Source organism: Nyctereutes procyonoides, unplaced genomic scaffold (assembly GCF_905146905.1).
Source record: "Nyctereutes procyonoides isolate TBG_1078 unplaced genomic scaffold, NYPRO_anot_genome, whole genome shotgun sequence".
Classification (NCBI taxonomy): Eukaryota; Metazoa; Chordata; class Mammalia; order Carnivora; family Canidae; genus Nyctereutes; species Nyctereutes procyonoides.
This window is the reverse complement of record NW_026575140.1, coordinates 29,217,434-29,233,611: the sequence shown is the minus strand read 5'-3', so window position 1 is coordinate 29,233,611 and position 16,178 is coordinate 29,217,434. Positions and strand designations below refer to the sequence as shown.

Here is a 16,178-nt window from a genome sequence, read left to right as displayed (position 1 = left end):
AGACCCAGAACCCCTCAGGGGCCTGTTCCTGCCCCAGGGTCTTTGCCCTTGCAGCCTGGCCCGTTTACCACCCACAGCCCAGCCTACAACACCTCCTCAGAGGACCTTTCCCTGACCACCCCGCCCACCCCCCGTGGCCCCTACGACTCCCTTCCTAACCCCGTATTCCAGCTCTGGTGACACTGGTCACTCTCCGGAAGGGCGATAATTGTCTGGGGCTTGTGTCCCCAGCGCCTGGAACAGCATGGAGTGGGCACTGAGTCGATGAATTACTTCGAGGGCTCTGCTCGCCAGTACCTGGAAGGTTCTCAGATCCGAACCGTTTGGCCTCCCTCCGGGGTCTCTACATGTGAGCTCAACCAGGAGCCGAGTCCCTGGGCGCACCTCCCGCTGTGTAGCGGAGCTGCGCGCGGCCACCCAGCCCGCGGGGCGGCGGGGGCGGGGCCGGGGTGGGCGGGGGGTGGGCCCCAGGCTTAAGCCCGGCTTGCGCCAGCCCCCCCCCCCCCCCCCCGCCACCAGCCCCAGAGCGCGGCGGAGGCGGAGCGGAGCGGGCGAGGCGGCGCGGGGCAGGGACCGGGCAGGCAGCCGCTCCGCCTCCCGGAGCGCAGGGCCCCGACGGCCGCGCCGCGGGCTCTCCCGCCGCCCGAGGACAGGTGCATGGCGCCTGGGGGAACGCGCTGAGCGGGCGGCGGCGCCGCGGGCGGCACCATGGCCCTGGAGCGGGCGCTGCAGGCGGCGCGGCAGGGTGAGCTGGACGTGCTGAAGTCCCTGCACGCCGCCGGCCTGCTAAAGCCCTCGCTGCGCGACCCGCTGGACGCGCTGCCGGTGCACCACGCTGCCCGCGCCGGCAAGCTGCACTGTCTGCGCTTCCTGGTGGAGGAGGCCGCCCTGCCCGCTGCGGCCCGCGCGCGCAACGGCGCCACGCCGGCCCACGACGCCGCCGCCACCGGCCACCTCGCCTGCCTGCAGTGGTTGCTCTTGCAGGGCGGCTGCGGAGTGCAGGTGGGTCTGCGCCGCTCACGGGGCGCCCTGCGGCTTCCTCCCCGGGGGGTGGGGGTAGCTCTGGCCCAGAGCCCCCGTGACTCAAAGGGGTGGGGGGTGAGATGGGGCACCTCCCGACTGAGCTGGATTTTGAGCTCCTAACAGCGGGTTTGGGGGGGTTGGGCTCCCCAAGTCTAATGCACCCAGGGAAGACGCCCTGGCAAGCCAGGGCCACTGCCTAGAAGAGCATCGCGTAATGGGGAGCCAGAGGGAGTTGGGTTTACCTGGGCTGGTATTTAAGCAGGGACTGGAGTGGAGAGTGTGTGTGGCGGGGGTGGGGGGTGCGGGTGGGGACAGGACGGAACACTGATCCAGGGAAGTCCTGGAGAATGGGCAGCCACAGAATCAGAAGCCCAGGTCTTCTGGGATCAGGTCTGCAAGAGGGGAGGGCAAAGCCCTACAGTCCACCCCAGGCGCAGATGCAGGTGTCCCCAAGGCCAGGACATGGGGCAGGAGTGATGGGCATAGTAAGTGGGGCCCCCCCGGGACCTTAGCTGACCTTGAGACACCTGCCTGCCAGTTGCAAGTTGCTTCTTCAGCACAGCCTGAGTCTATCTGCCCTGAGACCCCACCTGGTCTTGCTCAATGGCCCCCAGGCTGACATAAACCTGATCCCTCCTGAGCTGGAGGTGGGAGCAGCTCAGGCCCTGATGTGTAGCTCTCCTGCTCACTCCTGCTGGCAATAGAGCATCCAGTAGGAGTACTAAGCCTAGGGATTCATTCAGGTGCTTCTGACCTCCTGTAGCTGCCAGTCCGTGGGGGCAATGGACAGCAAACCCGGGGAACCATCAGGTCTTGCTGGGCCATGTGGGGGTGTCAGGGAGCTAGTTGCCTGCATGGAGCCTGCTTCTCCCTCTGCCTGTGTCTCTGCCTCTCTCTCTCTCTTTGTGTCTCTCATGAATAAATAAATAAAATTTTTAAAAAACAATAACAAAAAACCCCCCACCCAATGTATTTTTCATTTTAATTATTATACTTTGCAGTCCTAGAATTTCCTTTTGATTTTCTGTAATTTTCATTTCTGTGCTGAGACTCTGTTTACTCATTTAAAACATTTTCATTTGATCTTTAAATAAACTTTTAATACCTGCATTAACAAACAACTAATAGGGCAGCCCGGGTGGCTTAGCAGTTTAGTTGGGTGAGGTGGCTAGGAGTGAGTGACCTCTGTGGGGAGTCCTGGATGATGAGAAGGAGGTGGCCAGGTGCTGATCAGAGAGTTCTAAGCAGAAGGAACGAGACGTGCAAAGCCCTGAGGCATACACATTCTTGTTCTGTTGCAGGATCAGCAAGGAAGAAAGCATGTGTGGAGTGGGGGGAGGGTGGGAGAAGCCACCAGAATCTGGGGTTAGGAATTTGGATGGTATCCTAATTGTGAGGAAAAGCCATTGGAGGAAGGAACCAGAACTGATTTTCCACTTAGCAAGACCACTATGCTAACTGAAGAGGAGACAGGGGTGACTCTGTGCTGGTTGGTCATGCCCTAAGGATGACTAGATCCTTTCCCCCCACTTCACCCTCAGGATGGCAAGGTCCATCTTTTCTACCCTTCCTGGGAGATGGCTGGACCCCTTATCTCCTAGCTGGCTTATCAGGACTTCCTGGCACATGGTCCATGCCCACTCTTGGGAGGTGGATGCCTCCCTGATCCCAATGTCCAGCCTTGGCCAGAAGCCTCCCTGGCCCCTGCAGAGGAGGTGGAGGAACAAGTGGCCTTGTGCCCAGCTTATCAAGTCTCCCTCCCTTGAGCCCCAGCAAGCTTGGTGGGAAGTGTGTGTGTGGGGAGGATGACCTCGATCCCCAGTGCTGCTCAGCCCAGAGAGATAAGCAGCTTTAGGGGGCGGGCCACAGCACATGAGGCTCCTGTGGCCTTCACAGCTGTTGGAGCCTTGGGGACAGGCCAGAGCCTGGGTCCTCTCCTTATTGCCTACCCCCTGAGGTGCAGACTTGGCCACATAGATTGAACCAGTCTTTAGCTCCTTCCAGGGTGTTCCAGCACACAGAAGAGTCTGTTGTGCTCAGCTGTCTGTGTGCTGCTTGCTCTGGCTCACCTTCTCCCTACCTCCTTCCTAGCCCCACAGCCACCCCATAGCCTGACCAATGACTTACTAGTGGCCCCAGGCCTCTGTCCCCTCTTTTCCTCTCACCTGTTTTTCCAGAGCCTCTGATTCACCTTCCTCAAGCTGCCTTGGCCATACCTGTCCCCACTGGGTGTCTTCTGGGCAGAGGGACTTCCCCTTCCCTGATCCTAGTAAAATATGCCTACCTCTCACTGCTGCCCGTCATCTTCCCTGTGTCCCTGCCCACCTTTGCATTATCCCACATGCTTGGCACTGGGAGCGTGTGCTGTTCTCCAGCTGGTGCCCACTCACCCAAACTCGCCAGCCTTTGAGTCCAGACTTCTGGGTTCTCTCTGATTCCCTTCCTTCCCCAGGTAATGTAAGCAGCACTTGCCAACCCCCTCCTGCAACAGACCCACACACCTGGATGGTCATGGATGATGTATTTAGTACTTGTGGGCCTAGACCATTGGCCTACCCCCTCTGGAGTGCCTGGGAGGGGGTCCTACCCAAGGCCCTCCCAGGGGCGCCTCTAGCCCACACCTCCTACCATTGGCTAACTCTCCGGGCCCTGCCACCAGTACCCAAAACCTTCCTCTTCCACAGAACAAGAACACAGCTTGTTCCCTGGGCCAGGAGCAGGGAGTCTGCTCGTGGGCTGGGGGGCAGGGGCAGTTCTCTGCACTGATGTTGGGTTTTTGGAGGTACACCAAACTGGAGACCACTTTTCATGTGACACCAGGGGAGGGATCAAAGGTTAGGTGCATGGTTCGTTCCCGGGTTTCAGCACCAAAAAAAAAAAAAAAAAGGTTAGATGCAGGGGGTGCCCCACACCATCCTGATGCCAGCCTGGTACAGCCACAACAGCCCACTCTTCCAGCCCCAACCACCCTTGCTCACTCCTTCAGGAGTTCCCAGAGCATCTGGGTGACAGTTGCTCCCGCAGGGAGGCCAAGAGCACCATGTCCTAAAAGCCTACTATCTGCAAGCAATTCACAGTCATGACCTGCAGGCCTCAAGAAGCCCAGCGTGGATGGCACAGGTGTGCCACTTATGGACCAAGTTCAAAGAGGGCCAATTAGGTGCCCAAGGACAGAACCATCCCTGTGGCTGGTGGGTGCAAGAAGTGCTCTGAGCCAGAGATGTGGGCAGGACAAGGCCTCGGGACTAATGGGCTCTTCTCCCACAGGACAAAGACAATTCTGGTGCCACAGTCCTGCATCTGGCTGCCCGCTTTGGCCACCCTGAGGTGGTGGACTGGCTACTGCGTCATGGTGGTGGGGATCCCACCGTGGCCACAGACACAGGCGCCCTGCCTATCCACTATGCCGCCGCCAAAGGAGACTTCCCCTCCCTGAGGCTTCTCATGGGGCACCATCCTGAGTAAGGACACCCTTCTTCACTTGTCTTCTGGGTGGTGGGGCCAGGGCTCTGGGGAATGCCTGAAATCTGCCCCTCCAGCATTCCATGGGAAATACTGCTTCTGGGCCATCCCAAGGGCCAGAGGCCCAGAGGGCCAGGCCAGAGGCACCTCCTACCCAAGTTGAAATTTTTCCCTTCCTGGAAGGCTGCTCACAGCCACTCACCCCAGAGCTTTGCAAGCAGATGCTCCCACAGCCCACGACTGCACCCAGAAGGCTGGGCATGCAGGCCAAGATCACCTGCTCCCCTCCAGGAGGCCTACCAGCCTGCAGTAAGTGGCTCTCTTGAGCTCTGGCCTGTGCTGGTTTGTAGGACTCTTCTAAATGGGGGATAGGAGTGGAGATACGGGAAAATTTCCTCGACCTCTAGTCAAGAAGGAGGAGGAGCAGTGAAAAGAGAGGACTATCTGCCCAGATCCCCACCGCCCCCTAATGAGGCCGTCCAGAGAGCATCTTGTCATTTATTGCTCCTTGTCATTTGTGGCCCCTCAGCCCATTCCCATTAGCAGCGGAAGTGGGCCCCCAAACCTCCCAGGATCCTCAGCCTGAGTGGCAGGTCTGAGAAAGCTGCTGAGCAGTGGGCTGGGGGCTCCCCAGGGTGGGGTGGGAGTGTGGGGAAGATCGGGGCTCAGTGCAGAGCAGGGAAGTCCTGTGGGGGGCATCTGAGGGAGTAGGACAAGAGTGGCCCCGGGGACTGGCAGATGGGGGCTCTGACCAGTGACCTTTGTCATCTAAGTGAGTGCCTGGGACACTAAGTGGTGATAGAGGACCGAGCCTTAGGAGGAGACCAGCCATGAGGTAGGAGGTCAGTACTCACCATTGGCTCCACGCCCGAGGTAGGATCCTGGCTACCAGGAAGCAAGAGGCCAGCCTGACCCCGTGGCCTTGTGGCAGGGTGGGTGCACCCTGCAGGGTAGCTCTCGGGCCCAGGCACACTGGGGTGATGTAGGGCAGTCCGAACACCCCCCCCCCCCCAGGCCAGCCTGCAGTCATCTTGCTGAGCAGGGAGTTTCCTGGTTTGGTCAGCAGAAGCTTAGCAGGTGTGCCTCATGGGCCAGAGGTTCCTCTCATAGCCAGACCTGCCAGAGACCACTTGGCAGCACTTTGGCATGAATTCTCTGCTGCTGGACAAGCTAGGGTTTGGGTCATGTCTAAGTCTGGGATTTAGAGTAGGAGGGCCCTGAGGCTCTTGAGTGCAGGCTCCCATTCTGGCACCATCAGCACCTCCGGAGCTTGATCCCAAATTCCTGACTTGGACTCTCCAGGCTGAGGGCAGGGGGTGGCACCTGTGATATGCCTGCTGCTCCACTGTGATGATTCTCATGCTCCTGTCCCACCCCCTCACTTAACACAGAGGACATTGAGGTCCTAAGAGGGGAAGAATGAACTGTGGTCACCTTTCTGCGCCCATCAGACTCCCCCATCACACATTATAGGCCCCCCCAAAGCCAGGCTAATGGCGATGCCAACTTAGCTAAATGGTATGAACTGCGAGAGGGCTCCAAGCCCACCCATGGAAGTGCTGGTGGGAACCTGCCTGAGGTTCCCACCCAGGCTGCCCCCTTATCAAAAAACCTGGGGCCATGGATGAGCTAGAGCCCTCCAAGGGTTGGGATCCCGGCCTGAGGCAGACCGGCTGTGCCGTGGAACACCCTCTTGAGCTCAGTCAGGGCCTTGGGAACCCTGGCCCCTCCCAGGCCATGCCAGATGCTGGCTGTGATTGGGCCCTGGTGCCAACTGTGAGGCCAGATGGCCTGGGCTGATGAACCATCAGCCCTTCAGAGGCCTCTATGAATCTCACGGAGGTGGTCAGAAGACTTGGGCCCATTCCCGCGGCAGTGTGTGAGCTGGCTGATAAGAAGGTGCTTTTGTGTGGTTGCCAGGCTGGGCCAAGGCAGGAGGGGGTGGCTGGGAATTGGAGTGGGGCCTGCTGGTTGTCGGAGGCCAATGCCCACATAGCCTCCTCTCTTGGGGGTAGAGACTCCTGCTCTCCCAGGCTGGGGTCCCAAAGGCTGGGCATGGAGAGGGCAGAGGCTCAGGCTTCCCGAGACCACAGGGCTCAGTCCAGAGGCCCAGGCAGCCTGGCTGTGGAGGCCGTGGCTCCAGGCTTTCACTCTCGTGAGCCTCCCGGGCCCGTTGTGAAGCTCAGTGAATTATTCACAAGAGCTCAGCTCTCCCTGCCGGTGGGTAAGGGAGGAAGGGCTCCCAGACCCAGCAGTGAGAAACTCGATACCACCTGGGGAGGCTGTGGGCAGCAGTGGGCCGTGGCAATGACAGGCTGCAGAGGAGCAGGAAGGCTGGACTGCCTCCAAAGATGGGGGTGTTGCTAATAATGACAGGCTGTACCCTGGGTGTTAGAAAAGGCTTAAGATTGCAGGAACACTGTGTACCCACCTCCCCCTTGTCCAGTCTATCCCAGTCCATTGGGCAAATCTTTCCAGAGGTAGAGGAACTGCCACAGTGACCTCTGGGGCTCTTGCTCCATGGAGCTCCTCCCTGCAGAAGGAGGGTCCCTAAGCTGGCAGCCCTGAGGGTGGCAGGAACTGGGTCAGGGCTGTTTCAGGCCTTGGGTCTCAGGGAGATGGAGTGAAGGGGCTGACCCTCCAGGCCAGGAGCACTAGTAGTTGGTGGAAGGGAGCCAGGTATCTGGATGTCCAGTCAGGGCAGATAGAGAAGGAGCAAGGGACAGGTAGCTTCAGCAGGTGCTGGGGCCCAGGAACTACCTCATGCCTGCTTGGCCTCTACCATGTGCTCACCTGGGGTCTGTGCAGCTGGAGGGCAGCCCCAGGCTCAGCCCAGACTTGAGCTTTGAGGCTGTGGAGGATGGGGGGGGGGGTGCCCTGTGCTCTGCCTGTCATAGCAAACTGGAAAATCCATCTGCCAAAGATTTGTACCAACTGCACCTCTCTGTAAGTATCTCCTATGCCTGAGGTCTACCCTGCCCAGGACAGAGATTGGAAGATGCCCTGGCCAGGCGTCAGGATGAACTCAGATGAGCTCCTGCCTGCTGAGTGCAGACGGAGTACCTAGCACCACAAAGTAATCTAAGCTTTACAACCACCCTAGGCAGGAGCTCTATAAGAAGCCCAGTTTACAGATTGATTTATTCAACTAATCTTTATGGAGCAGCTACTCTGTGCCAGGCAATATTCTAAGTGCCAGAGATACATCAGTGAGCCAAACAGATGTTCCTACAGCATGGTGCTGACAGAGAAACTGTGTCTCGGAGAGGCTGATGGAGAAGCCGAGGTCCCACTGAGTCTGTGTGGCCCTGATCAGACCATACCCCATCTCCTGGCCTGCATCCCACTCCTTGTCCGGACCCTCATCTCTCAGGTCTCTGCACCCTAGCCCTTGCCTCTTCCTGTCCAGCTCTGCCCACCTTAGAAAAGGCAAGTCAGATGGCCCTGGACTGGCCATGGGCTCCCTGCTCAAGAAGGAAAGCCATTTCCTCATAATGGCCCAGGGGCCCTCCTCCCCATGCCTCACCTGCACTGCTTCCGCACCCCCACTCCTTTCACCTGCTGAGTCTCCTCCCACAGGCTGGTGCCTCCAACCTCCCTCTGACTCTTCCTGCTGCCTGGAACTCTGCCACCAAGAGCTCTTCAGCTACTCTCTCTTCCCTTGAGGCTTTGCTCCATGGAGCCTCCTTCAGACTGTAACTTGCTGAGAAGCACACACACCCTCCAGTTCTCCCTCACCCTGCTTTCTTTTTCCCTGGCATCCTTATCATCACCTGGTGTTACATTCTGTGCCTCCTGGGGGCATTCTCTTATCATATCTTCCCAACTAATGAGAGGAGACTTCCTCTTCCCCATCCTGTAGGCCAAGTGCCTGACACACAGTAAATATTTGTTGAGTCTGGAATCCTTGGGGCTCGTCCAGCGTGCAGGCTCAATGCAGGTGATCTCAGATGGAACTCCCCCCTGGGCCTCCCTGGGTTCATCTGGCAAACAGGCTAGTTGAGGCCATTGTGTGAGGAGATAGCACAGAGCTCCTGGCCTAGCTGCCCGTCTCACTTGCCTCCACAGTTACTCACTCAACAACGAGCAACTGGGCAGCCACTGGTGTTCATGCTCGGGACATGGTGAGACTCCCAGCTGCTTGTGGCCAACTTTCAGAGAGGCTCCTGGGGCAAACAAGGGGACAGGTCCAGAGCATGTGCCGTGTTCAGAGAAGTTCCTGCTTATTTGTGTGTGTGTGTGTGTTGGTTTGCCAGCTGGCAGCCCCAGTGGAACCAAGCTCCAGGATGGCAGGGGTCTGCTCTTTGCACGGCTCTGCTCTGGCTTGTGGCAGCCTTGTGACATGGGTCCCTGGAAAGAATGAAATAGATACACAAGACCACTCCAGTGACAAGAGCTATAAAGCAAAATGGGGTAGTTTGGTAGAAACCAGTGGCATTTTCTTTAAATTGAGGGAGTGGAGGAAGGCCTCCTAGGACAGGCAAGAGCTCATCTGAGACCTGGATAAAAAGAGGGACCAGCCCAGCAAAAATCTGGCCTGGGAGCACTGCAGTCAGGAGAATCAGCAGAAGTAGCCGCTGAGCTGGGATCAAGCTTGGCTTGGCTTCCCAGACGACCAGTAAGAAGGCCTAGAAGGCTTGGAGAGTTTCAGGAAAGGGTAAGCTTCTAGAAATATTCCAGGCTTGTAGATGGATTGGGTGTAAAGCTGACTATTCTAGAACCTTCCTCAAATAAGGGCTGCATTTCTTCCCTCAGCCAAGCCTGATTTGGAATCTTTTCAAATAAGCCAGGACATGTGATTAGAGGTTAAGACAGGTAGAGCCAGCCAAAGATCCATGACTTTTATCCAGAGCAGCCTTACTCCACGACGAGGTCTAATCCTCATGGAATTACCTCCTTTCTTACCTTCCTTGTAGCAGAAATTATTGCCAAAGGAGAGGGCCAACTGGAAATGCAGTTCTTTGACCTGAGTCTAGTTTTGTGGGAAGGGAACTCCTTGTTCTTTGTAGCAACAACTACAGTAAGCTGGCACCAGTCTTGGATGGAGATTTCCAGCAAGCATTCCATGTTTGCTTTGTGTCGTCACGTGGTGACTTGCTTACTATTTGAAGTTCATTCATGTCACCTTTTTCCCAGAGAGGAAGAACATATGATTTATGCTAGAGTGTTGCAGACCTATAAGAGGTCAAGGGTTAAGGGTCATAAAAGACTCTTAGAGCTTAGGCTACCCTCCAGGGAAGGTAGTTTGATGTCCTTTACTAAAATGGAGTTGGCAAGCTGGGGAGAGATCTGCTCTTGGCACATAAAGTTCCAGAGGCCTGGGCATCACACACATGGGCAGGGGGTAGAGGTAAGGGCCAGATATAGACTCCAGGTCCAAGCAGGAGAGAGGAAGGGCACCAGGTATAGGTGGCCTTTGACTCTGGGACGTAGATGACCCCACCAGCAGGGAGAGTGTGTTCAGAAAGGAGGCTCTGGGGCATCTCCACCTTTGGAGGTCAGGTGGAGGCCAGGACCTCGCAAAGAAGGGTTAGGAGGCTCGGGTGGTGAGTCAGTGGCTGGTCCAGGAAGTCAAGAGGAGCAGGTGTTCAGGCAAGTGGGAAAGGCCAAGTCAGATGAGAATTTGAAACCTCTGGGGTTGGTCATGGGGAGTGACAGTTGAGACCCAGTGCGTTGGCGAGGGGGTTGGCTGGTCAGTATGGGCTGCAGCACCAGGTAGCAGGGTAGCCTGCCCTCCAAGGAAATGTTCAACCTTCCAAAGCTTCCTCTTCTGTTATAAGAGGCAAGAAGATGCTGGACAATTATGATGCCACTTTGCCATATATGGAAACTGAGGCTCAGGAGGTTAAGGACCCACTAGGGCCCTGCCTAGTGAGCTATAGAGTCAGGGTGGTGGGGTAGTGGCCAGGGCCAAGGGCAGGGGCCAGGACTGGAATGGTCACCCTTAGTGTCACTTTGGCTAGAACTTGACGGGCAGGCACCAGTGGGATCCTGAGGCCAGAAATACCCTGAGACCCTGCCCCTCTCCTCTGGGTGACTCTCCAGAGCAGAAGCAATGCCTGGCCTGACCTGTGCTTGGCTGGGCCCAGACAACCCAGACCAGCAGTGCTCCTACAGAGGCTCAGTGGGGAGGGATCCCCAAATATAACGATGATCCCAGGTTTGTGCCAGGTGACAGGCCCATGCTGAGGGCTCTCCAAGCGCATCTCGTGGACGATTACCACCCCCACTCCATGGGTGGCTTTGAGAACCGAGACAAGAGGGAAGACAGTGACACAGCTTGGCAGGGCTCATACTCGGGTCCTTCTCTGCCTCTCTCTCATCAAGCGATCTTAGACTTCTGTGAGCAGTCTCCTTGTCTGAAAAGGGGAACAATGCCAGCACCTACCCCATCTGGTCCCTGCAAGGACCAGGTGAGAGAGCACGTGTATAAGCTTAGCACAGTGCCTGAAACATATCAGTCCTTCGATGAACCGTACCTGCTACCACTGTTATCAGTTATTACTATTACTACTATCATAACTTTATCTCTCTCTCCGCCTGAATCAATTGATTTTTGTTCCATGTGCTCATCCATAGTTTTATAATTTTCCCCAGTGAGCACCTGGGGGCCCCTGACCCTCTTGCCTCCAGGCCAAAGTGGAAGGGGGTACCAAGGCCAGGACCCCCTTTCTCTCCCTTGCCCCTCAGTCTGTCTGCCCTGTTATGCCAGGGCCTCCCAAGTTGGAGGCTGTAAATTCAGGGCTGCAGGGACTGAATGGTGATAAGCTGGAGCATTTATGGAAGCTTCCTCTGTTCCAGGGTCTCCAGCTAAGGGTGGCAGCCGCTGGCCTGGCACTGCCCCCTCCTGCTCAGGTCCTGCTTTGTGCCAGCTTCTCAGACCTTCTCAGACCTTCCCAGGCTGGCTGGACACCCCTGGGCCATGGACACCTGCCAAGCAGGGGGTGCTCGAGGGCAGGGATCCTGGCAGAACTGGTGCCCCAAGTTCTGCATGTTGCCTTAGGCCTCCCCAGAGAGACCTCAGTGGGTCCTGGGTGGTGGCACCCTCAGCCTCTGATATCCAGGACCCCAGCACTCACTGTGTCTTGGTTACGAGGTGAATAATTCAGGCCACTGAGTGTTGGTCATGAAATATTAAACAGGCTGTTACTGTCACATCAGTATGTGAATGTGAATGCGTGGGGAGGGGGGGCGATGGTGGCAGTGGGGTATGGAGGCTGGTGGCTGCAAGCCAGAGGGTTCCTGGGAAGAGGCGTGTGGGTGATCCTCTATCACTGGGTGCCATGTTGGCTCTTAAGCACCATTGCCCCGACACAGGTGGGGAGACGGAGGGCGGCCAGGCATCATCCCTGCTCCACCCCAAATGTGTGACGTGCCATGCTCGGCATCAGGCCCAGGACAATAGTGTCTGGGGTGGGGGCACCCATGTCAGGAGTAAGGAGAGAGCAGGGAGGTGGCTGGTGAGGGCTGCAGATGGCCTGAGGGCCCAGGGTCAGGGAAGTGCACAGGAACCTGGGTTTTAGGGACAGGGAGAAGTCAGCTGGGAGGGTCCAAGGGGAAGAGACCAGATCAGGAGACAGAAGGATGGTCAGACATTTAGTCAGGTGACGAAGTGCTCTTACTGGGGCACAGAGGGCTCATCCAGCACAGTGGGACTCAGCCTCACCCCAGAGCTGAGCCACGCTGTGGACAGCGGTGGGCAGCTCTTGTGTCTGGGCCTAGATTATGGCTCCACCTAGTGTCCAACTATGATAACTGCGCCCTGGAGTGTCCACACCCATTACCAAGTCAGAAAAACCAAGGCTCAGTCAGTGACCCTGCCAACATCCCTGCTTCCCAGCAGCACTCCACCTCATGGGGTTGATTCCCAGCTCCCCAGGTAGGACTCCTCTTATGGGGAACAGAGATGAGGGGCCAAGGCAGCTGCGAGCTGGACCTCAGGAAAGCCTCAGGAGTGAAGACAGGAAATGACCCTCCCTCCATTCCCTGTCTTCACTCCCTGTGTGCCTACTGCATGCACCAGGCTCTGCATCACAACCATACACTCAAGTGCCATTTACCAGTTGTGTTACCTTTAGTAAGTCACAGCCTCACTTGCCCTTCTGCAAAATGGGAATGACAACAGGACCTGAGTTAGTGCATGCAATGAGAAACTGCCCATGCATATCCCAGCACACCAGAAGCGCTGGTGAATGGTGGCCGCCTGTAGAGTTGTCAGAGTACCAACAGGATATCCAAATGAATTTTAACTTAGATAAACCGCAAATAATATTTTAGTATAAGTATGTCCCATGCTTTGTTTGGGATATACTTTATTAGAAAATGACTTCCCGTTTCTCTGAAATTCAGAATTAATTGGGTATCTTGTGTTTTATCTGGCAACCCTACTATTCCACCTTCTGGGAATTTAGTCTCCTGGGGGGAGGTAGAAGCCAGAATTAGTTATGTTCCATGGAGTACGACAAACAGTCCATGGAGTTAGCCTAGGGCCATATGGGGCACAGAGGCAGGAAAGGCCTGCTCTGCCCAGGGAAATCAGGGCAGGCCTCATGGAAGAGGGATCTGGACTGAGTCTTAGGGAGGAGGAAGGAAGGGCATTCCAGATAGAGGAGGGACCTAATCAAAGCCATACAGGTAAGACAGAAGGTTTGAGGACTCAGTGACAGTGGGTCAGTGCCTGAAAGATAAGAGGCCAGATCACCACATCCTCGTAGACCTTGGTGAAAATGTGGGTCATTTACTGAGGATAGGGACTGTCTGTCGGGTGTGCACTGTAGAAGGGAGGCTGCCGGAGGGGGTGGCCAAGCCAAATCCCCCCCCCCCACCCCCAGGGAGGTTATCATTGGACTAAGTCCAGAGAGAATCAGGGACAGCGGGACCCGGCGACTAGACCTCCTCCAACCCACTCTCCCAGCCCTCCGGAACTCCCCAAAGGAGCTCGAAGGGGCATAAGAAGGCTTTGGAGGGAGGTGGGTGCTGAGAGCCCACGGTGGGTGCTGTGTCTCCGCAGGGGAGTGAATGCCCAAACCAAGAACGGTGCCACGCCCCTGTACCTGGCGTGCCAAGAGGGCCACCTGGAGGTGACGCAGTACCTGGTGCAGGAGTGCGGCGCGGACCCGCACGCGAGCGCCCACGACGGCATGACCCCGCTGCACGCCGCGGCGCAGATGGGCCACAGCCCGGTCATCGTGTGGCTGGTGAGCTCGGGCCCGGGGAGGGGCGGGGCCCGGGGAGGGGCGGGGCCCTGGAGGAGCTCGCGACGCGGCCGGCTGGACGGGGCGGGGCCTGGAGGAGCCTGGCGCCCAGCCCCCGCCCCGTCCCGCACCCCCTCCCGCCCAGGTGAGCTGCACCGACGTGAGCCTGTCGGAGCAGGACAAGGATGGCGCCACCGCCATGCACTTCGCGGCGAGCCGCGGCCACGCCAAAGTGCTCAGCTGGCTCCTGCTGCACGGCGGCGAGATCTCGGCCGACCTGTGGGGCGGGACCCCGCTGCATGACGCCGCTGAAAACGGGGAGCTGGAGGTAAGGGCGGGGCTGGAGGTAAGGGCGGGGCTGGAGGTAGGGGCGGGGCTGGAGCGGGCGGGCCGGGCGGGGCGGGGCGGGGCCGGGCGCCCTCTGCTGGCGCCGAACTGTCGGCACAGCCCTGCGGCGGGGCGGGGGTCCGGGCGAGCGGCGGGGTCGTCAGTACGTGGCCCCCCGCAGTGCTGCCAGATCCTGGTAGTGAACGGCGCGGAGCTGGACGTCCGCGACCGCGACGGATACACTGCAGCCGACCTCTCGGACTACAACGGCCACAGCCACTGCACCCGCTACCTGCGCACCGTGGAGAACCTGGTACGACCCCCGGCGCTGCTCCCCGGTTATGTCGTCCCCCACCCCATTCCCACCTCTCCCCAGCGGTAGGTGTTCTTACCCCTTTACCACGGAAGAAGCTGAGTTTCGAGACCTGCAGCCCCTTGTCCGAGGTCACACAATGAGAAAATACCGCAGACCATCACGCTCTCTCAGCCCAGAACCACTGACCACTGAGGAGTGAGAGGGTGAAGGAGAAAGGGCCAAGGGCAAGAGGACCAGCGTCGTCCTGGTAAGGAAGAAGGCCTGGAGAAATCACAGGACACTTACATACCGATGGGAATAGTCAAGTTCATTCGCCGGCCCACAGCCCACACTAGTAGCTCATGTAACTAACTCTCCACCGCCTCAGAGGAGGTGGTGTTAGTGTCCTAACTCACCCAAGGTCACACAGCTGTTAAATGGCGGAGCCTGAGTGGCATGGCCTAGAGCCACTGCTTGATCACTACACTGTGTGTTTGCTCACTTCATGGTTACTTCATAACTGGAAACTTGTATCATCTTTTTAAAATGATTTTATTATGGTTGCACAGCTGTGAAGTCACCTCCTGAGACATGAGCTCAGGTGCAGTCGGCTCCAAGTCCAGGGCGCTGACTCATCTGATATAATGCTTGCTTTGGGGCATGAGGGAGGATGGAGGGTGGGTCTCCCAGGTGTCTTCAGGAGGACCAGTGCCAGGGGACAGCCTGGCCAGAAGAGGGGCTAGGAAATGATACCTGAAGGGGAGAAGGTGGGATGTCCTCATCCTGCCATAGCACTGTCTGCAAGCACAGGGGGGCACCCTGGTTCTGGGTGCTCCAGAGCACAGCAAGTCCCAGGGGTTCTGAAACTGCAGCTTGACCTGAGGAAGAATTTCCCCCCCAGAGGCCACCCAGAGAGAGCAAGGGTCCAACAGATAGTGAGCACCCTGTTGGCAGGGTGTACAAACGGGTGGATGCTGTGAAGGCATTTCTGCACAAGAGGTGGTTCTTTCCCACTGAGAGTTTCAGGGATGGGGTGGGGGTGGCACAAAGCCCCAGCCCCTCCAGCCCCTCTTAACAGCGACTACAATTGCAACAGACACCACTCCGTGAATTCTGACTCCAGTAGGTACTCTGCCCTGTGCTTTATAGTAGAACCTCAGTCGCCATCAGAAATTAACACTAACAGTTGACATATATGGCATTTACTGACCACCCTACTCCCTGGGATTTCACTAACTCTTAAAATCTTTCTTATATCCTCATGAGGCAAGAAATACTGTTATCCTCATTTACAGGTAAAGAAACTAAGGGGCACCTGGGTGGCTCAGTCTGTTAAGCATCTGACTCTTGATTTCAGCTCAGGTCATGATCTTCGGGTGGTGAGATGGAGCTCCACTCTGCACTGGGCATGGAGCCTGCTTAAGATTCTCCCTCCCCCTCTGGCCTTTTATACCCTGCCTCCCCCCCCCCCCCCCGCTCCCCACTGCAGGCTCTCTCTTTAAGTACAGAAAGGATAAGTGATTTGCCCAAGGTCGCTTAGCTAGTAAGTGGGAGAGGTGACATTTGAAGCCAGCATTCCAGGCTGGAGAGGCTGTGCCCCTAACCTCTGTTATCCATGGGGTTGGGGCTGGGCACCCCCAGTGCCCATGCTGTCAGCCACAAAAAGAGCATTTTCCCACCTCCACCCAGGCCAACCCCTATGCTTTCCCTTGGCTCATGGAATGGTCAGCTGGCCCTGGCCCCTCTGAACTGGGTGGGGTAGGGGGGGCCTTGGTCCCCTCACCCAGACAGGCCCAGCTGCAGCAGTGACAGACCTAAACCATGCAGGTTGCTGCCCCAGAAAAGGCAAACACTCCCACAGAGCCCCTAATTACAGG

The 16,178-nt window shown here is 57.4% G+C and overlaps 1 protein-coding gene across 3 annotated transcripts in view; it reads left to right on the top strand.

The window, feature by feature from the left end:
• Positions 1-708: 708 nt before the first annotated feature.
• ESPN (espin) overlaps positions 709-16,178 on the top strand; it is a 30,555-nt gene continuing 15,085 nt past the window's right edge. For all 3 annotated transcript variants that reach the window (XM_055307066.1, XM_055307067.1, XM_055307065.1), the window contains exons 1-5: positions 709-1,002; positions 4,291-4,484; positions 13,496-13,682; positions 13,825-14,007; positions 14,188-14,319. In XM_055307066.1, coding sequence (XP_055163041.1) covers positions 709-1,002; positions 4,291-4,484; positions 13,496-13,682; positions 13,825-14,007; positions 14,188-14,319 — 990 coding nt within the window. The remainder of the gene's footprint in view (positions 1,003-4,290; positions 4,485-13,495; positions 13,683-13,824; positions 14,008-14,187; positions 14,320-16,178) is intronic.